Here is a 23,129-nt window from a genome sequence, read left to right on the forward strand (position 1 = left end):
TAAGGTTTTTGATAGAATACCCTCTACACTTTCCTGGGCTCCTTGGTTCTGCCTAGGAAAGTGTGGGACAAAGCGGTACCTTGGCAACATTCCCAATCGGCCTAGGAATAATTCTTGTGTATGCCCTTGTATTATTACATTTTTGAACTTTTTACTATTTAAAAACAAAACTAATCTTGTTCTTTCAAAATAAGTAATTTATTTTACTTATAGGTCATTTGGTTGAAAAGGTTTGAATTGTGATTTTCCATACTCATCTAGTAACCTCGGGGAGTTTTGGTGAGGCATGTGAGATCATTTCAAATTGTCCAAATCTACCAAGGAACAAGTTTAACAACAAAAAAATTCGTTTTTGAAAGTGGATGAATCGTCATAGAGATGAACTAGGAAGATTTGTAAGGAGACCCAACACCCCTAGTGACAATTCTTCCAATACATCCAACATTGCCTCTCCCACCTCAACAATTGCTCATAATCTTTTCACCATGGCTCATCATGAGGAAATTCAACAGAGAAGTCTAAATGACTATCTCCATCCTACTCGTACTCCTACCCCTTCTTGTATCATCTTTCCACCAAATATGCCCAACTTTGAATTTAAACCTAGCATGATTCAACTCTTGCCAAATTTCCATGGTTTAGAAAATGAAAATCCTTATGTGCATATTAGGGAATTTGAGGAGGTGGTAGCCACTTTCTATAACCAAGCTAATATCGCGGATATTGTGCGATTAAAGTTTTTTCCCTTCTCTTTGAAGGATAAGGCTAAAAGTTAGTTATACTCTCTGAGACCAAGGTCTATTGGAACATGGGATGAAATGACATCGTCATTCTTTCAAAAATACTTCCCTAACCACAAGACCAATGGCTTAAAAAGGCATATTTCTACATTTTCCCAAAAAGACAATGAAACTCTCTATCAAGACTGGGAAAGGTTTAAAGAACTGTTGACTCTTTGTCCCCACCATGGCTATGAAAAATGGCGCCTAGTCAGCTATTTCTATGAAGGCCTCACTATTTGTGAATGCCAATTTGTAGAAATGATGTGCAATGGTGAATTCCTCCAAAAAGATCTTGAAGAAGCTTTGGAATATCTCAATGAGCTTGTAGAAAAATCTCACACCTGGACTGGTCCAATTGCTACTGAAAGCACCAACAGAAATCGACCGGTAGGAATTTACCAATTGAGGGAGGAAGACAATCTAAAAGCTCAAGTTAAAGTTTAACAAAGCAACTTAAGGCCTTTAAGACAAAAGGTGGGCAAGGACTTCATATGATTGCTCGAGCATAAACACATGAGCCATGTTTTGTGTGTGGAGGAACGGATTATTTAGCTAAGGACTGGTTAGCTTTCAGTGAAATGAGGGGGATTTATGAAGAGCAATGTAATTCCTTAGGGGCCTGTAATAAGCCATTCTCTCATACGTACAACTCTGATTGGAGAAACCACCTGAATTTCAGTGGGAGAGATCCCAACCAAGCACAATCTTCTGGAGGGCAATGGAGAAATGAGCACCAGTCTTAACCATCAAAGGCTCAACCTGCTCCTCAATACAATGCTCCACCTCAAAGGAGTTCTCTTGAGAACACCCTTCATTCATTCATGGAGGAGCAAGCCAAAATAAATCGCCAAATGGTGGAAGAAATCAAGGAAATGAAAAGTCAATTTTCAAAACTGACTGGATCCTTGGCTATTTCTGAAAGAGGCAAACTTCCTTCTCAGTCTCAATTCAATACACAAGGGCAACATATGGCTCAAACCTCCAACTATAACAATCAAAACGTTAAGGAGGCTAATGCCATCACAACTAGAAGTGGTAAAGCTTTGGAAGATCCACCAATACCAACTACTACTTCAAAATCTCCAAATGTTGTCTCTGAAAGTGTGCCATCCAATGCTTCTACAAAAGTTCCATTTCCCCAGGCTCTAAGACCTACTGGGAAAATTCCTGAAAATCAAGGAGAAATCCTTGAGCACTTAACACAAGTGAAGATTAATCTTCCTTTGCTTCACATCATCAAACAAATGCCCGCATATGTTAAAATCATCAAGGATCTTTGCACTGTAAAAAAGAAGCATCATGTCAAGAAGACTGCTTTCCTAACAGAGAAAGTGAGTGCAATAATTGAACAAAAGACACCACCAAAATACAAAGATCCTGGTTGTCCCACCATTTCCTGCCAAATTGGGACTCGTGAATTTAGCCAAGCCTTGCTAGACTTAGGAGCGAGTGTCAATCTCATGCATTATTCTATCTACTCGCAACTTGGTCTTGGTGAAATCAAGCCTACTTCTGTAGTCTTACAGATGGCTGATCGTTCTATTAAGAAGCATTGGGGTATTGTTGAGGATGTTCTTGTTCAAGTTGACAAATTCTATTACCCTGTTGACTTCCTCATTCTGGATACTCAATCTATGGTTAACATGGAGTCAACAATCTCTATCATACTTGGAAGACCTTTCCTTACTACAGCTAATGCCCTTATTAATTGTAGGAATGGTCTGATGAAAATATCTTTTGGGAATATGACTCTCGAGGTCAATATTTTTCATGTTGCAAAGCAACCACATGATGATGATGAGTGTTATCAGACATTTCTGATTGACACACTCATTCCTGAGGAGATTCAATTGCAAAGAAATTCTGATGATCTTGATGAAATCCTCTCTGTTAGTGAAAGTTCTGTTTTAGATGAGTCAATTAATGAAATTTCTTGTTACAAAGACTCACAAAACGGAAGAACAAAATTTTGGCAACCTCGCTTTGAAGAGCTGCCTAGTGGAAGGGAAAAGCCAAAACCTTCTGCTGAAGAAGTTCCCATTGTTAAGTTAGCTCAACTACCTGAGGGTTTAAAACATCTCTTCCTGGGAGATGGTGATACCTTTCCTGTTATAATTTTGTCCAAACTTGATCCTTCACAAGAAATTAAGCTACTGCAAAAGCTTAAATCTGCATTAGGTTGGACAACCGCTGATTTTAAAGGTATTAGCCCTTTAATTTGCTCCCATCGAATCAATCTGGAGGACGGGTAAATCCCTCAAAGAGATCTTCAAAGAAGACTGAACCCCACAATGAAAGAAGTTGTAAAAAAATGAAGTGCTCAAACTTCTGGATGCTGACATCATTTATCCAGTGGCTGATAGCAAATGGGTTAGTCCAACTCAGGTAGTACCCAAGAAATCGGGTGTAACTGTTGTTGAAAATGAGAAAGGGGCCCTTGTCCCCACAAGAACTGTGACGGGTTGGCGCATGTGCATTGACTATCGAAAGTTGAATTCTTCCACCCGCAAAGATCATTTCCCACTTCCATTCATTGACCAAATCCTTGAACGTGTGGCTGGTCATCCTTTCTATTGCTTTCTTGATGGCTATTCAGGCTACTATCAAATTGAGATTACATTGAAGGATCAAGATAAGACCACTTTCAATTGTCCTTTTAGTACTTATACCTTTCGGCATATGCCATTTGGACTGTGTAATGCACCAGCCACCTTCCAAAGGTGCATGATGAGTATTTTCAGTGACATGGTTGAAAAATGTATGGAAGTATTCATGGATGATATAATAGTCTTTGGAAACTCTTTTGACGCATGCCTTCTTAATTTAGAAGTTGTTTTGACACAATGTATTGAGAAAGGCCTTGTGCTCAACTGGGAAAAATGCCATTTCATGGTATCTTCAGGCATATTCTTGGGACACATTGTCTCTGAAAGAGGAATTGAGGTTGATCAATCTAAGATTGATCTCATTTCTAATTTTCCCATTCCAAATACTGTCAAAGATGTCAGATCTTTTCTTGGGCATGCTAGTTTTTATAGGAGGTTCATTCAAAAAAATTCAGCGATTTCTCGTCCGCTATGTAACCTCCTAGCCAAAGATGCTACTTTTGAGTGGACGCCTAATTGTGAGGATGCCTTCCAAACACTTGTTTTAAAATTGACCTCTGCTCTTATTATATAGTCACCTGATTGGGATTTTCCTTTTGAAATCATGTGTGACGCAAGTAATTTTGCAGTAGGAGCTCTTTTGGGACAACGAAGGGAGGGGAAACCTTTTGTTGTCTACTATGCAAGTTGAACTCTTAATAATGCTCAAATGAACTATTCCACTACTGAAAAAAAGTTGCTTGTCATTGTCTTTGCTCTTGACAAATTTCGAGGATACTTGATTGGCTCACCTATTACGATCTTCACAAATCATTCTGCCCTTAAGTACCTCCTTTTCAAAAAGGATGCTAAGGCGCACTTAATACAGTGGATCCTTCTTCTGCAAGAATTTGACATCACAATCAAAGACAAGAAAGGGGTTGAAAATGTCATTGCGGATCACTTGTCCTGACTTGAATTCGATGATTCTGCTGATGGTCCACCTATTCGTGATGATTTCCTCGATGAACAACTGCTTGTTGTTACTAAGTTACCATGGTATGCACACATTGTTAACTACTTAGTAACATTTGAACTTCCTTCTGACTGGAGTTCACGGGATAGACGCAAGTTTTTGGTCAAGGTGCGCAATTTCTATTGGGATGATCCATACTTGTTCAAGTATTTCCTCGACCAAATCATGCGAAGATGCATCCCTAATGATGAGGTGTCTAGTGTTCTAAACTTTTATCACAATGATGCTTGTGGTGGTCACTTCTCTATGAAGAAAATTGCTACAAAAATCTTACAGTGTGGTCTTTATTGGCCCACTTTGTTCAAAGACACCAATGAATTATGTCGTTCATGTGTGAGGTGTCAGAAGTTAGGTTCTCTGTCCCATCATCATATGATGCCCTTGAACCCAATTCTTGTGATTGAGATATTTGATTATTGGGGCATAGATTTTATGGGACCATTTCCATCTTCTTCTGGTTAACTTTACATTCTCCTTGCTGTGGATTATGTTTCCAAATGGGTCGAGGTTGTACCTTGTCGAACCAATGATAATGCAATAGTTTCCAAGTTCTTGAAAGAAAATATATTGTCAAGGTTCGGTACGCCTCGTGCCATCATTAGTGAGCAAGGCACTCATTTTTGCAATAAGTATTTTGAGGCTCTCATGCGCAAATATGGTGTACTTCATAAGGTTGCTAATTCCTATCATCGGAAAACCAATGGGCAAGTGGAGTTAGCCAATTGGGAGATAAAACAAATTCAAGAAAAAATGGTAAAACCCGACCGAAAAGATTGGTCTTCTCATCTTCTTGACGCACTTTGGGCATACCGTACTGCTTTCAAATCCCCTCCTGGGATGTCTCCCTATCGACTTGTTTATGGGAAAGTCTGTCATTTACCTGTTGAACTTGAGCATAAGGAATTAATCGTAAACTCCAGCTGTCAAAAATTGACGAGTTGCGAAATGATGCAATGACAATTCCATGATCTACAAGGCAAAAATGAAAGCTGCTCATGATAAACAAATCATGCGAAAGCATTTTGAGGTGAATCAAAAGGTGCATCTTTATGATTCTCGGTTGCATTTCCACCCAGGTAAGTTGAGATCGCGGTGGACTGGCCCATTTGTGGTGAAACAAGTTTTTCCCAACGGTTCTATTGAGGTTGAGGACTCAACCAATGGGAGAATTTTCAGAGTTAATGGCTAGAGATTGAAGCATTACATCGAGAGTGTGAGTCATGTTGAAGAGGTCCTTCTTGAAGACCCTGTTTAAACACTCTGATTGGTTTATTTCTTTTACATGTTTTATTTTATTTTATTTTTCTGTTTTTCTTTTATTTTTGTATGTTTTTTGTTTTTTGTTTGTTTTTGGTTTGTTTTGTTGTTAACAGGTTGTTTCAACTATCGCCCCATGGATATTGTCATCTTCCAGGTGTTCTCTTTCCCTATCTTTTTCATTGCATATTTATTTTTACATTGAGGACACTGTCTGATTTTCGGTTGGGGGTGGTGAGCTCTGGTGAGCATTCATTTGGACAATTATATTGTTGTGTTGAATTCTTAAGTCAAATTTTCTCAAAATTTTCTAAGCATGATTGAAAAATATGTGGTTTGAGTTGGCTTTTGCTATGTTTAGCTATTAAGGAGTGATTTCCAGAGTTCTTTAATGCACTTTCCAAACATGTGGTAAGATGGTTGATGACACAAATAGTTGAGAAAATTTTCAAATTTAAAGTTTTTCCATTTCTTGGTGAGTTGTGAGAGTTGAGAAAACGACTTTTTGAACTTTGATTGATCATTTGAGTTGGTGAAATCATATTTTTGGAATTTAAAACATGACATGTACTGGAGGGATAATTTCATGTTTAAAAGAGCCTTTGTTGTAATTTTATTTTCATGTTTCTTTTTGTTTATGTATTTATGTGTTGCCTCTTGTCAAAAAAATATAAATATAAAAAAATCAAAAAAATCAAAAAATAAGAAAATAAATAATAATAATAATAGAACAAGAGCAACATTTCCTTTTATTATTGTGTTTTATTTTTATGTTATGGTTAGAAAAAAAAGGTGTTCTTTTCTTTATTTATAGTTTATTTTTAGTTGGCTAATTATTCTTCGAGTTTCTTGTGTAAATCCCAAAGGTTGTTTGTCATTTGAATTCTAATGATTTGATTTGCCTATCTTGTGATCAATATTTTTTTAGATTGTTTGTCCTAAAAATTATATCCTTTCTCATTTGAGCTTTAATTGTTACAATTCCAACTCCAAGAGTGTCATCTCTCCCATAAAAATACTTTCAACACCTGTGAGGAAATTGGAGTTGAGATCTTTATTCTTTTGAGATTTTTCGATACTATTTGTGTTATGGCTTATGGTAAGAAATGAATATGGTTTGGTGCACACACACACAAAACTCTGGAATTACAACTGAGTAGTTTGCATAGCAATTTCTTATTTCTTGATGATATTTTTAAACTGCTTGGCTAGTTTTGATTGGTTTGACTTGATTACTCAACTTGATAATTTTCTTCTCCGCTTGAATTGCTAGGGACTAGCAATAAGCTGGTTGGGGGTTGTGATTGGTGGTGAAAAATGCATATTTATTGATCTCAAATGTTAAATTAAATTAATATTTTCAACTGACTAATCTTAGGACTAACTTATTTTGAACATATAATCATATTTATATTTCACTATGATTACGTCACTATAAATACGATTAGTTATATGCTCGGGATTTAATAGAAGTTTATATTAAACAAATAATCATGAAAATAAAACAAGTGAGCAAAGTGATTGACCAAGTCAAAAACTGATTTCTATTCTTTTATTGATAATAAATGAGATTACAAAAAATTGAGTTTTAATTAGGACATAAAATCCTAACACAATCTGCATCATAGTAGTCTCTCTTATCAAATCACTGTCTGAATTCCTCCCAGCTCATCATAACAACATTCCGGGACTGGGGTACTATTTCCCACCACATCAGGGCATCCTCCTGCCGCATATGCATGGCACAATTACTCTATCGTGACCTACCATTCTCATATCATCAAGGGCGGAGTTAATCATGCCTATTTATTGATCAGTTCTTGAGCAAACCCATACCTCCCTCGGAACTGCAAGATAATGCTTCTAAATCAATCCATACGATAACTCTTACCTATTTCCATTCTCAGATTAAACCAACACCAGTTCCCTTATTGTCAAGACATACGAAGCAGTGTTTCCCCAACGGAACCCGTTGTCTTAACCATCTAATCTCCTTATCCTAATATGGCAACCTTACTTGCATGCTAGCCAACATCTGTTGCGAATTCCAGGGGCAAATGGAGGGTTCCAACCCTAACTATCATCTACAGTCCCCATTCTAGCAATACCAGGTCCAATTAACTATCTTGAGTACATACATGCTGAATCAGTCCGCAATCACCGACTAAACCCCTCATCCCTGATGTTCATATCCAGAATCATCCCACGGGCAGGTCCAAACAATCACATTAATCACACGCACAATAAGCATATCAAAGTACCAATCTACATTACTCATGCATTCATTATCAAATCCCATTACTACCAAATATACGCATACACATCATGCTTCCTATACTAGCATGCAGATAAGGCACATAGGTTCAATTTAAACAACCACATAATCATGTCGTTAAGTACCTAACCGTGAGTTGAGCTTATCTTTAGCAGCGAGTGTACACGCTCAACCAGTCTTCAGGAACCCTTAGACCTAGATGGCTCTAATACCAAGTTGTAACGCCCTCGATAACCAAGACCGTTTCACTGTGTGTTTAAAATAGTGCTTAACCTGCTAAGCAAGTCGTTTAAACTTAAATGTGTAATTAAAGACTAAGTTAAGGTCAAGTAATAAAAGATTTGGTCAACAAAACGAAAATGATTACTTTTTATTAAAATATTAAGTTTGTACATGAGATCCCATAAAATCGGTTTACAGACTTGCGAAAGATGAACAAACACAATTTAGCTGTCCTAAGTGGCAAAAATAGGGTCAGGGTTTAACCCTAGTTCCTCCCAAGCTATCCCGACCGTGGCGATTGAGCAGGCTGCATATGTACACACCACCCCTGAAGCTCTCCAACTCATGACTGGTCTAGCTATCAACTCTCTTACATATACCACGTAGCACCCGTGAGCCAAGGCCCAGCAAGAAAACTTAAAAACAACAAACATATATAGCAGCAGTAGCATTCAATCGACTTTAATCCAATTAATTCAATTATTTAACAGAGTACAAGCATTAAGTTAAACAACAGTAAACATGTATTCTCAAGCATACATCTCAATCAATAATACAAATGTTCAGGTGTCGACACCCTTAGGCCGAGCCCTCTATTTATTTAACTGACCCCAGCTCGCGTAGGCCGAGTCCTCCGATTATTTAACTGATCCCAGCTCACTTAGGCCAAGCTAGGTCCAATACGCTTATCATCAGCCCCAGAACCCTTAGGCCGTACTTCCATATTCCACATAACAGATATACAACCCACAAAATGCATATATTCAATTATAGGGAATCTCAATCCCAATGACAACCACATGGGTGCATTTTTCTTACCTCGAATCCCGAGCAGCGAGCGTATGATGACCCCGAGCACGATCCTTAATTCCTAAGCCCTTGCAGTAAAACCTAGTTACAATGCGATAATGGATAACCATAAGATTCTAAATCATTTAAAAGCTTTGGAATCAAAGACTAGCCTCTGGGACCTCGATTTCTACTAAATTGGGTAGTAGAAATCACCCCGAGTGCTTTGGCTTGAATCCTCGAGCCTAAAATCCTTGGCTTCCCACCATTTTCCATTTAGGGTCACAACTTACCCTAAAGGGTCGCAGCCTGCCCCTTAAACAGAGACCAGGTCCTCCCTGCTGGAGGACACGGGCCGCGACTTGCACCACCCTGGGGTCGCGGCGCGCCTGGAAAAACAGAGGCATCCCAGCCTCTTCAAGCACGCGGGCCGCGAAGCCTGAAGAACAGGGTCGTGACCTGAGGCCCCAAACCCAGAAATTCCACATTTTTCCCAGTGTTTCCCTCGAGCCTAAACCTTAAAATCCAACCCCAATAACCAGCCAAACCCAGAACTAAGCTTAGAATTCTTATCCTTTTATCCAAAACATCATATCTAGTCCATAAAAAATTCCCTTACACCCATAACCAGTCACAACCTAGAATTTCTACAACTCTAAACTCTAATAGTAACACAACAGAATTAAGTGATTTAGAACTTTGAAACCATACCTCATAGATGTTTTGATCCTTCGGTTAATCCGTGAATACTCCTAGCTTGATCCCTCAGCTGCTACTTGTCCATTCCTAGCCTCAATTTTCAACTTTGCTTTCCAAACTTTCAATTCTCAGTCTTCTCCTCAGCCATTTCCTCAAGCCACTCCTCTAGCTTCAATGCCCACTAAGGGAAGATGTGCCAACCGACTAAGGAGAGAGGAAGAGAGACTCTACTTATTACCTTGTATCTACAGGCCTCTACTAATTCTATTCACTTACCAAAAGACCATATTGCCCCCTAAGCATACGTTTAACCTTAAATGGCCCCAATGGAAAAATCATCATTTGCCACATCTCCCGCTAACTCCTTGAGTAATCCTATAAATTCACAATTAATCCCGACATGCCCATTTACTCTCCAATTACTTTCCCACTACTCAATAAACCCCAAATATACATTAAACTTCCCAAAATACCCCTAGGCTCGCCCCGAGCCGGGTATTAAACCCCGCTATAACTATTCCGTCAATCCGCTCACTAGGATCGCCTCAAGCCATATACTGCAAATATATCCACATAATAATGTGGTCTCAATCATTTACTCACATATATTAACATTTATGCCTACAATTTATAAATATGCAACAACTATCAAGAATGGACTCACATGCTTATTTAATACTCATAAACATGCATATAATCATACTCACATTATCATATATATCATGCATGTCACATAGTCACGCATTTAATCAGTTAATCACACATATATTCAGTTATGTCCTCCCGACACGATAATCAAGGCACTAAACCTTATTAGCATTTTTAGGACGTTACACACTCTATGTGAATAATTTTTTGAGTTCGAGCTTCAACACTATTATGTTATTACCTAAGGAAGTGGTGAATGTTACATATATGTTATATTTTTATTTATTTTAAATCTTATGTTTTAATATTTTCTTATTCTATATTATATTATACAAAATTCATAAAATATTTATTAGAGTTTTATTTGTATAGAGATGTAGATTGTTTTAGGTTGATCATTACTTTTAATAAAAAAAAATTGCTTTTAAATGTGCACAAATATAATACTTTGTGAATTACATGAAATTAGACTATATAAATTGTATTCGACTAAATTGAGTAGAACTAAATTTACATATTGAAATACTTTAGTTAAACCATCTCTTTGTGTTGCCTTTGGGTTTGAATCGCACCAAGTCCTCATTTTTGGTGGGATTTACCTTAACTCCAACATGAATGTCGTAAATGCTACAAGTTTATTTTGGTGGAATCTATCGTTAAAATAGGAATCCATAATTTAACATGTGAAGGAATCCAACTCAAACCTCTATAACTGGCTAGTGGTACTCAAGATTGCCTTAAGGGCCAAAGGGTTTGAGGAATGAATCTACACCACATGATCCTCAGTTACCAAAAGTAAATACTATAGTTAAACATTTTTTTAGACACATCACAAATTGATAATTTATTAGTGATTTTTTTTTCCATACACCAATTAATAAGGTAAATGGTAATACTTTTACATAAAAAGGGCTAGCTTATCTTTCTTATTTAATCAGAAAACGTTTTAATGATATAAAAAATAGAATAAATAGGTGCCAAAATACTCAATATTTAAAAAATGTTGTATTTTTATATATTTTTTTGCGATAAATATACTCAATGTCTCAAGAATGTGTGTTCCGTCACTACCTACCATCTAACATTTTTAGTGGTGCTTATGTGACGGACACATGGCTTGACATAGCTAATGTATCATTGCCACATCATCACTTCATAATTATTCCATATTAAAAAAAAATTTAAAATTTAAAATACAATAAAAAATATTTAAAAATATTTGATAAAAAACTAAAATCAATAAAATTAAAGCTAAAATATTCCTTTACTTTCTCACCAACCAAACAACCTCAATAAAAAGCCAAAAAATTTAAATTATTCAAATCTTAAATATCAAACTCCAAACTCAAATCTCAATCATACCATGAAATCAAAACTCAAATTAAAATCATACCATCAACCTCATCACTAATACATTCAACAATTCAGAAATCAAGATCAAACAAAGAAATAATAATGATAAAAAATACTCAACAATCTAGATCTGAGGTGGAGAGATCTTACTTGGGCTCAAAGGAGGAGGAGGAGGACGATAGAGTTGTTCGGTCAAATATATTATTAATTTCACCCCAAATATTTTATCACATGTCATGTGCCGCATGTCATAAAGAAATTGGGTATAAGTACAACAAAACAATCAATTGTGACAATATAAAGTGCAAACAACGAGGGCTCCCCACACCACGATAAGTACTTTATATTTGAATTTGTAATTAAAAAGTTATTAATATTGACATTGAAACTAATATGGTTAAATGCATTTTAAGAAAATTTATTGAACTAGAAGATAATACTGGAATGCTAGATATTGTTATGTTTGGAGAAATAGTAGAAGAAGCATTAGGTTGCTCTGTAGTTTAATAGATGGAACATGCGATAGAGATGTAAATAAAAATTAGGGTACTTCATTTAAAAATAATACATCATAAAAAAATAGAATTTTCTTTAATCATGTAAAGTAATTCCAATTTACTTTTGTAGGAATAACGCCAATATATTTAAAATGTTGCGGATAAATTATCAACAAAAAAATGGACAATCTAAGTGTATGCAGATCTAGAAAAAATGAAGCATGTAAAATACAAGTCTTTCACTATTCTTTCCATTAAGGCGACATAAGATGAGAAGCATGATGCATCTTCATCCTAAATTAGAAACAAAAACTAAGCAACTCTTTTGAAAACTAGTGACAAAATTTTGGTTTAAATTTCTTTTTAATGTTTTCGTGTCATACATTATATTAAACATCTTCTTTTATAATATATGATATTATTTATTTATTTAAATTTTTTTTACCCAAAAACTAGCGTGATGACGTGATTAAGATATGAGATACGTGGCAGCTAACTAATGGTGCAACAAAAAAGAGGTCTAGTCGATGCTCAACCAGTTTGCATAAAGGTTCATCATACAACTGAGTATGTATTAGTCAGATGTAGTCAATATGGAAACAGAAATCATCAACCAAGCCGGTCGATGGTACGTAGGTAAGATTGGTCGAAGGTGTCGAACAAGGTCTTTAGAATATGTTATTGTAAAGATATTTCTATGTTATTACAGTTTGTTGCTCTTTTTTAGTAAGGCCCACGATCCATGTTGTAAACTCCTAAGCCTATAAATAGGAGGCTTAGTGAATCATTAAAGGAGGCACAAAAATATTCTAGAGAGACTATAAGGCTTTTATACACTAGTTTTTGTATTATTTCAGGCTAACGAAACTCAATTGATTCTAGTTCATCTGATCGTGAGTTTGAGAGTTTCAATATCAATAAAAGCTTAAGTGGGCGTAGGTTATTACCGACTTTCGGGGCCGAACGACTATAAATCTTTAGTGTCGTTTATTGATCTTGAGTTTAGTTCTTATTTTTACGTCGTTTGTGTGACTCCGTGTCGTTGGCTAAATCGATAGTCAACAAAATTAATATGAAGCAACTTTTTAAAAAAAAAAACTATAGACAATGTTTTGTTTTAAATTTCTATATTTTTTTGTTAATATATTTATGTCACACATTATACATTTTTTTTAAATATTTATGACATTGTTTATTTATTTAAAATTAATATGAAAATTAAGAAAACATAATAAAAATATATTGATACATTTTTTAAAAATAAAACTAAACAAACATGTCATGTTGCTTTCACCTAGTATAGTATATATAAATGTGTGTCTATAAATATATATATATGTGTTTATATATATATATAAATCTTCTATATAAAAAGTGTGTAAATAACGAAAAAAATTTATTTTAACAATTTTTTTCAACTTTAACCGAATATTTTAAATATTTAATTGAATATATTTTTAAAACTAATTAAAAATAAATATTTATTACTTATATTAATATAAATTTAAATATTATAATATAAATTCAAATTCTATAAAATATCATTATTATAATAATATATAATACAAGACTAAATATTTAATAATTATATCAATATAAATTTAAATGTTATAAAATATTATTATGATAATCTAATCTAATTATATTAATATGAATTCAAATATTATAAAATATTATCATGATAATAATATTTAATACAAAACTAGATATTTAATACTTATATTAATATAAATTTAAATATTATAAAATATTATTAAAATAATAATATATAATACATAATCTTAATTTTTATTAAAAAATTATTATTTGTAATTAAAAAATGTTATTATATTATATATATATTTATTTTAAAAATTATAAACAATGTTTTGGTTTACATTTTCATTTAATATGTTTATGTCATTCTTTTATATATAATATTATTTATTTATCTGAAATTTATATGATTATGATACAAATTTAATAAAAAATAATTAATAAATTCTATAAATAAAACTAAGTAAACGTGCATTGCATGTTGCTTGTATCTAGTATATATTTTTAAAAAATAAAAAATATATATTATTTAAATTATGCAAAAGAAAAATAGAGAGAAATTAATGTATGGTGTAAAGTAAAATTTTAATGTAAAATAAAAAAAAAAATTAGTAATGTATTTCAAAAAAATGGAGTAAACAAGTAGCCAGGAATGCTCTTTGACTTCCATTTGCATGAAAGAACCATTCCTTACCATTTAGGTAGGTGAAAAAAAAAAATCGACGCCACCAACTTAGGGGGTGAAGCCCTACTTGGTGAAATAGGCTTTTTTGGAGTCAATTTTAAATTATGCTAGAGGTTGTAACAAACCGAATGATCCCACAACATTAAGATCTTTTCTAAGTTGCACAGAAAGCCATTACTTTAAGTTCAGCTATCACTGAAAATGCTACTCCCACTCCCATTACAAGTTTATCCAAACAAGAAGAATTAGGGATTAATCCTTAATAAGGGAAAGACATTGCAAATTAAGTGCATCTAAGTCATGAAAGTAGGAAACTACAATCCAAACACTATTTAAGAATTGATGAGTAGTGATAAAAAAAAAAAAGTAAAAAACTATAATTTCACTGGTCAAATTTTAATACGTACAATTTTTGATGTTGTATTTAGTGTAAATTTCGTGGAAAGATTTTTCTTCATAGCATGTGTATTCGAAATGCCATTATGTTTCATTTCACGTTATATCTACGCACACACATATACGGAGAGAAAGATAAGCAACAAGAAAAGATTCTTATATATCAAAAACTTCGAGTCCCAACCTTAAAATTGACAAATAAGAAACACTTAAATTGATAGGTTCCCTAAACATGGGCAGAAGTAGTTTAAAAAGATGATCTCATCAGAGCTGAAGATCCAAATCAGGTAGCTGATCGGTGTCGTTCAAGTACTGTAGTTGTGGATCCCGGTCATCATCAACTCTTTCATGGAGAATAAAACTAGCTTCATTGGTCAATGGCATTAGTACCCCCAACTGGCCTGATGACAAAGCAGGAGCCTGCAAATCTGGCCTCAAACTCATAGGAGTGTAGTTCAGCTGGTTCAATGAATTATCTTCATTATTATAAGTCACTGGAAAACTACTGACTGTGCCTCCCTCCAACACCTGAGTGTAGTTCCCATCATAGTTTGGGCCCATTATTGGGTCTTGCAAACCATAAAGCCCATCTGATTGGCCCCATGGATCAAGCAGATCAGTAGTGTCAGAAGATGTAGGTGAAGGGTACAGGAACTTCATTTCTTCAGGAATAGTAGACATGAAAGTTGGGCCCAGATCATTGCTTCTATCAACAAAGTCATTCAACCTTGACTCCCATTTAGTGGAGAGTTGATCAACTCTATCCAATGAAGCCTGTTGAACTCGTTCTACTTGTTTCCCTTTTTGCAGCCTAATGTTATGATTCATAATATCGTTACCTTCTGCCAACATATCGACAGTCCTGAACCTGGTTTTTGTGCTCCCACAAGGAGTGTATGAATCACCATCATCATGAACTGGGATAACCCGGAAATGTGAAGCTAACCAGCATTTATTTTGACTAGTATTCTCATGTTGACCAGCTGCGTTTTCTCTGAGAAAATTCCCAGAATTTTTTTCCATTTTGTCATTCAAGTCACTTGTCTCAGCGACTGATTTGCCCATCAAAGGGTATTTGGTGTTTCTTCCTCCATTGGTTGCAATATTGTTATCCAATATGAATGGCATTTGACTAGAATTCTCCCGTTGACCAGCTACTTTCTCCCTGAGAAAATTCTTGGAAAAATTTCCTCTTTTCTCATTGAAGGCACTTGTTTCTGCTACCATTTTGCCCAGCGAATGATGCTGGGTATCTTTACCTCCGCGAGATGCAATATAATTATTACAGATGAATGGCATTTGACTGGTATTCTCCTGTTGACCATCCCCATTTTCACAGAGAAAATTTGCCACTTTCTCATTGAAGGCACTTGTTTCCTCTACAGTTTTTCCTTTCAAACAATAACTGCCATCATTTCCTCCATTGGCTGCAACATTATTATCGTACATGAATGGTGTTTGACTAGTATTTTCTCGTTGGTCAGCTACATTTTCCCAGGGAAAATTTTCATTTCTTTCATTGAAGGCACTTGTTTCAGCTACTGTTTTTCCATTCAAACAATAATTGACATTTCTTCCTCTGTTGGCTACAATATTATTATCCAACATGAATGGCGCTTGACTTGTATTCACCTGTTGACCAGCTGCATTTTCCCAGGATAACTGTCTCACTTTCTCAATGAAGGAACTTGTTTCTGCTACTGTCTTTCCTTTCAAACAATGATTGTTATCTTTGCCTCCACTAGCTGCAATGATATTATCCAACATGAATGGCACTGGAGTACTATTATCTTGTCGATCAGCTACATTTTCCCAAGAAAAATTTCCCACTTTCTCATTGAAGGCACTTATTTCTGCTACTGTCTTTCCTTTCAAACAATAACTATTATCTTCGCCTCTATTGGGGGCAATGTGATTGTCCAACATGAATGGCACTTGAATACTCTTCTCACGTTGATCAGCTACATTTTCCCAGGGGAAATTTCCCACTTTCTCATTAAAAGCACTTATTTCTGCTACTGTCTTTCCTTTCAAACCATAACAGTTATCTTTGGCTCCATCAGCTGCAATGTCATTATCCAACATGAATGGCACTTGAATACTCTTCTCACGTTGATCAGCTACATTTTCCCAGGGAAAATCTCCCACTTTCTCATTAAAAGCACTTATTTCTGCTACTGTCTTTCCTTTCAAACCATAACAGTTATCATTGGCTCCGTCAGCTGCAATGTCACTATCCAACATGAATGGTACTTGAATACTTTTCTCTGGTCGATCAGCTACATTTTCCCAGGAAAAATTTCCCACTTTCTCACTGAAGGCACTTGTTTCCGCTACTGTTTTTCCTTTCAACCAATCACCGTCATCTTTGTTTCCATTGGCTGCAATGTTATTAACCAGCATGAATGGCATTTGTATACTATTCTCTCGTTGATCAGCTACACTTTCCCAGGGAAAATTTCCCACTTTCTCACAGACACTTGCTTCCGCTACTGTTTTTCCTTTCAACCAATCACCGTCGTCTTTGCTTCCGTTGGCTGCACTGTTATTATCCAGCATGAATGGCATTTGTATACTATTCTCTCGTTGATCAGTTACATTTTCCCAGGAAAAATTTCCCACTTTCTCACAGACACTTGCTTCCGCTGCTGTTTTTCCTTTCAACCAATCAACGTCATCTTTGTTACCGTTGGCTGCAATGTTATTATCCAGCATGAATGGCATTTGTATACTATTCTCTCGTCGATCAGCTACATTTTCCCAGGAAAAATTTCCCACTTCCTCACTGAAGGCACTTGCTTCCGGTACTGTCTTTCCTTTCAACCAATCACTGTCATCTTTGTTTCCATTGGCTGCAATGTTATTATCCAGCATGAATGGCATTGGTATACTATTCTCTCGTCGATCACCTAAACCTTCCCAGGAAATTTTTTCTACTTTCTCACTGAAGGCACCTGCTTCCCCTACTGTTTTTCCTTTCAACCAATCACTGTCATCTTTGTTTCTTTTGGCTGCAATGTTATTATCCAGCATGAATGGCATTTGTATACTACTCACTTGTCGATCAGCTACACTTTCCCAGGGAAAATTTCCCTTTTTTCTATTGAAGGCACTTGATTCACCTACTGTTTTTTCTTTCAAACAATACTTATCATCTCTTCCTCTGCTGGATGCAATGTTATTATGCAACATGAATGGCATATGAATACTAATCTCTTGTTGACCAGCTACATTTTCCCGCAGAAAATTCCCAGAAAAATTTCTCATCTTCTCATTATGGTCACTTGTTTCAGCTACCATTATGTCCTTCAAAGGATACTGGATATCTCTCCCTCTGCTGGCTGTAATGTTATTATCAAATAAGAATGACATTGTGCCATTTGTCTCCCGTTGACCAGCTACATTGCCCCTGTGAAAATCCTTAGGAAAATTTCCTAGTTTCTTATGGAAGTCGCTCGTTTCAGCTATCCTTTTCCCCTTCAAAGGATGCTGATTTTCTCTCCCTCTGTTGGCTGCAATGTCGCTATCCAATAAAAATAACATTGGACTAGTATTCTCCCGTTGGCCAGAAACATTTTCCGTAACAAAATTCCCAGGAAAAGTTTCCAATTTCTCATTGAAGTTGGTTGTTTCAGCTACCATTTTGTCTATCAACAGATACTTGTTATGTCTTTCTTTGTTGGATGCAACATCGTTATCCAACATGAATGGCACCTGAATATTATTCTCCAGTTGACCAGTTATATTTTCCTGGAAATAATTCCCATGAAAATTTTCCATTTTACCATTGAAGTCACTTTTTTCTACTACCATTTTCCCCTTCTGAAGATACTTGTTATCTCCTCCTCTTTTGGCTGCGCTGTAATCAAATATGAATGACATTTTACCAGTATTGTTTTGTTGACCAGCTACCTTTTCCCGGAGAAAAGTTTTAGGAAAGTTTCCCATTTTCCCATTGAAGTCACTTGTTTTAGCTACCACTGAGCCATTCAAATGAGCCTTGATAGTTCTTCCTCCATTTTGAGCATTCTTATTATTGGAGATAAATGACTTTTTTCTTAGCACATCTTGATCATTGGGACTCTTTTCCTTTGGGGGAGGCATAAGTAGACTATCTATCTTTAATCTTCTATCATCAACTGGCTCATGGACTTTATTGTCACCATAAGAGCTGCCAACAGTTCCTTGATCTACAGGAGAAGCCTGAAGGTTGAGATTGAATGTGCTATTCTTCCCATGAGAAGAAACATTATTTGAGATAACAGCTAAGGTAGAGACTGTGGAGGCAATTTTAGGACTTTGAGAAGGAATTCTCAATGGGAGAGATGATGTTGTTGGTGACGGAAGCAGAAATCTTTGAGTGGTCTGTTGTTGATTAGAGATTTGAGTCTGCCAAGATAAGTTTGGAGCTTGATAATTAGGTAGACATTGGATCAACTTTCTGGCAGCCACCTTCTGGGGCGTTGGTCCCAAGTTTTTGACAAACATTAAAAGCCTTTCTTTGTATCCAAATTTCTCATTTTCATCAATCTACAAACATAGATATAGAGGCATAAGAAAGCCTGTGCTATATAGCAGCATGTATATGACTATTAATGCCATAGAATGAAAAAGAAAAAGAAAGTTCTGATTGCATATCAAAATTATAATAGGGAAACCCTCCCATTCAAACATCCCCTCTCTCCCTTCTCCAAAAAAAAAGGCCGTTAACACCACCATTGAACCACAGTGCTTCAATGGGTGCTTAAAATGGTGGTGTTAGTGCTCTAAATGGTGGTGTTAATGGCTGTGGGGCTTTTTTTTTCCCTGATGGTTGTGGAGAGAGAGAGAGGCAATCTTGTCTAATTTTTTTTTAAAAAAGCATAGTTTTCCAATAATCTTTAAAGTTGACATATTTCTAAAATAGGAGGTATTAGGATGCATATTAGGTCAAATTTCCCTTATAATATTAGCAATAGAAGCAGTTGAGACAACAAGGAGTGAATGAGGTGAAGTATGGAATAGAAAATTAGATGAGAAGCATGTTAGTCCAATAAGGATGTTCAAATACTAATAAATTCGTTGGTTTAGACAAGTACTTACATGTACTAGTGTTGTGTAAGCATCATAAACAGGTGAGACTAGTGATTCATAGTCATTGCAAAACGGGATCAAAGGTCTTTCTCTTTCGGATAAGGTACCAGATTTCCGGCAATCTCTTGGTCCTGTTTAGGGAAGAGATAATCGAAACCAAATTATTCTTCCTTCTCAATCCACACATGCTGTATAGATACACAAAGATGAAGGAACCTCTATTAAGTCCTTATATGGAGAGATGATGACCATTAAAGAGACAAGGAACTTACCAAGAGGTGAAGGACCAATTTTAAAGCCACCAAGCCTAGGAACTTTTGCTCGTCGACCTCTGATTTCGCTTATTAGGGGTCTCTTTCCAGGGCCTCCTGATCTTATTGCAGATATTAATCGTGACTCGAGTTTTTGTGGATCAGTTCTCAGACATTGAAATATTACTTGGGCTACATCTTGTACACTACGAGCCTGAAAAACTCGATGTCTATGCATCATAAGTATTGAAGGATACAGAAGATCTCATTTTACAAGTTCACTAGTAACTGGTGAAAGACAAAGCTGATGATAAACCAGCCTACCTCCTTATAGTATATTGTAGTTGATGAATTAAAATGCATTGCATTGCTGGTGATCAGAAACACATCATGCTGTTGATTGACAAAAATCACTAATCAGTTAATACTAAGAACTTTATCGATCCACTGACGCCTACAAATGGTCATCAATCTACTATGCATTGATGAAGAACTTGCAGTTCATTGAATCTTAGCTGTACTATAATAGCAGTGAGAGCAACATGTATGGAAATTATTGTAAAACTTCTTACATGAAAGACTTTACGGACAAGATGAAAAATGTGAAAGGACTATGAATAATTTTTAGTTTAAGAGCATAACCTCAAATTTTTCCAAGCTTGTATAATGCCCTTCCTGAAGCTTGGTCCTCATGGTACTAAAATCCATCGGTTCTTTGATAATGGTGTAGTAGTTGTCCACCTTTAATGGAAAGAAACAAGTTTTACTTGAGGAAATAATTAAAAACTCAATGGCCTAAATATTTAGAAACCAAGTAGCTAGAAGTGATAGAACTGACCTCTTTGGGGTTAACAGGCCGAGCAAATATTTTATGTGTATCCCTCCTACAGTAAGATTAAGATATGATTAGGAACTTTTCCAAAAGTAATTTGAGCAGTATATATGTTTACATTCGACTCATTTCCTGTTCTATTAATATCGAGGAAAATTAATCATAGAAAAATATTCACCTTTGCAGTATATCAAGGATGAGCTCAAGTACACGTTTTTCTGGTATCCATGGTGCGGATGGCAATTCATTCACTTGTTGATCTAGGTGATATAAACAATATTACATTGGTGAAATTATAATAGGTAAGGTGTTAAATACTGTAGTCACTAATCCATAGGTCTGCAGAATGACAGGATTACCATGTCTGGTTAAAGTATTTCCATGTTGTCTGTTTTCTCCACCCTACATAATAAGTAAAATGATAAAACAGAGGGCACATTAAAAGAAAGATATTAAATCCAAAATAAACAGGGAAAGTCATGAATGTATTCAGTCAACTTATGTTGTTTCTCTCCCTTAACCTCAAATATAACAATTCTCCAATCAGCTCTCAGTATACAAGAAAAAAATGCAACATAAGGATTTTCTTAAGCCATAAAATAGGACTGTTTTGACTAAAATCATGCTGCATTGAACCATTCAATCAGATTTCACAACAAAAATTACAATTTTGCCAAGCATGTCCTATAGTAAGCATTCAAAATACACAAATTAAGCAAACACGAAATGAACCTGTTGGAGCAGATTTTTGGCAAAGGAAGGCAAGACAAGGTCTTCAAGTCGTTTCTGCTTGCGACCACGTTTGAGTGGAGGAGAGGCTGGCATTGCTCTGCTTGAGGGTGCAAGACCATGATGCAGCTGCTGCTCATTCTCAAGAGAGCCATTCACAGTATAGCCTGCTTTGCTGAGATTGTTATTGAAGGCAATGACACTTAAGTTGCGTTTCAGCCTTTCATTCCTCTTCTCTTCCTCCAAAACCATTATTCGGGCACTTTTTCTTCTCTCTCCTACAACTTCTACTTCTCCTTCCTTAGACATTTTTTCTGTATTTATACTCACATGTTAATACTGCTACAAAAAAAAAAAATCATGTTAGATACTCAACTAAAATCAGCAGTTACCTGTGTAGCCGTATATTCAAAACAGGAAAAAAGATTATTTAAAGAGGGAAGGAAAAAAAAAAGAAGAAGAAACAAAACTGAAGTATAGAAAGGAAGAAATCCAGTTCTTTTGACAAAATGAACTTTTGGTTGTTGACAATTGAGAAAAAGAGAAAACAGACAAAAGTTATTTCTGTGCAGTATGCATACAATTTTGAGCTGCAACCCCCTCAATTTCGCCTACCAATTTATCGATCATCTAGTATGCTTTTGCTTATAACATAATTATTAATCTACCATAGTGCTTGGAAATTCAGGCTGTCTTTGAAAAATGAAAACAATGGTAATATCTGATATAGGACAGCAAAGCAAGTCTGTCTTCTAAACTAATGATATGTCATAAACATCAGCCAAAAGGGGGCAGAATTTGGGGGCTGATGTGAACGACAGCACCATATGACAAGTCTCTTCACTAGTATAAAAATGATGTTAAAACATGTTGATGGTTTCTGTAGTTTTTTCTTTTCTTTTCTTTCTCAGAAGTTGGTAGAAATTTACAATTATCGCATGAAGAAAAGTAAAGGAGAAACAAGATCAGATTATTATTGAAAGCTAAACAGAACTTAAATCTGCTCAGGAATAAAAGAGTGCAGCTTACAAATTCTGCAGACAGAAGATTGACCAGCCAAACAATAGAGGAAAAACCTGTTTGGGAGATTATCTTGTTGGCGAATAGCAGATTTTCATAAACAAGAGAATGAGAAATTGGAAAAATGTCATAAACAAGAGAATGAGAAATTGGAAAAATGACTAGACTTTACCTACTCCAAAACTATGAAATGGAAATTGCTCGCCCCTTCACTGGTAGACCCTCTGATAGAATTGGAAGAAAAAAAAAATCTACCCTTCACTATTTTTTAAGGGGATATCATAAACATTCAAGGCACGCTCAAGAATTCACTCCAATCAGAGCTTTTAAATACAAATGCCAAGCGCTTATGTCGGTGGCGTAGTTAGCGTTACATGCAAAATTTAATTTGACAACTGTACAAAGTTCGATTCCTCCGGCGAAAAGTGCCGGTAACTTCCCATTTGGTTTGACATTAAATTTTT

At 35.6% G+C, this 23,129-nt stretch overlaps 1 protein-coding gene and 1 non-coding gene across 3 annotated transcripts; both read right to left on the reverse strand.

Annotated features, from left to right (window-relative positions):
* Positions 1-865: 865 nt before the first annotated feature.
* Positions 866-973, reverse strand: LOC133793119 (small nucleolar RNA R71). The gene has a single exon (XR_009874579.1). It is a non-coding gene; the product is annotated as a small nucleolar RNA R71 (small nucleolar RNA).
* A 13,925-nt stretch (positions 974-14,898) lies between these two features.
* Positions 14,899-23,113, reverse strand: LOC133788263 (uncharacterized). Of its 2 annotated transcripts, none has more exons than XM_062225675.1 (10): positions 22,838-23,113; positions 21,649-22,737; positions 21,276-21,318; positions 21,095-21,176; positions 20,923-20,968; positions 20,727-20,825; positions 20,409-20,477; positions 20,106-20,298; positions 19,843-19,964; positions 14,899-19,290 (listed from the first exon to the last, which is right to left on the reverse strand). In XM_062225675.1, exons 2-10 carry the CDS (start codon positions 21,952-21,954, stop codon positions 15,025-15,027), a joined length of 5,226 nt encoding a protein of 1,741 aa, XP_062081659.1. In that variant the 5' UTR covers positions 21,955-22,737; positions 22,838-23,113; the 3' UTR covers positions 14,899-15,024. The 2 variants fall into 2 exon arrangements, with proteins under 2 accessions (XP_062081659.1, XP_062081660.1); XM_062225676.1 differs by having other exon boundaries at positions 21,649-21,984; positions 22,675-23,113.
* Between the last annotated feature and the right edge of the window lie 16 nt (positions 23,114-23,129).

Source organism: Humulus lupulus, chromosome 7 (assembly GCF_963169125.1).
Source record: "Humulus lupulus chromosome 7, drHumLupu1.1, whole genome shotgun sequence".
Classification (NCBI taxonomy): Eukaryota; Viridiplantae; Streptophyta; class Magnoliopsida; order Rosales; family Cannabaceae; genus Humulus; species Humulus lupulus.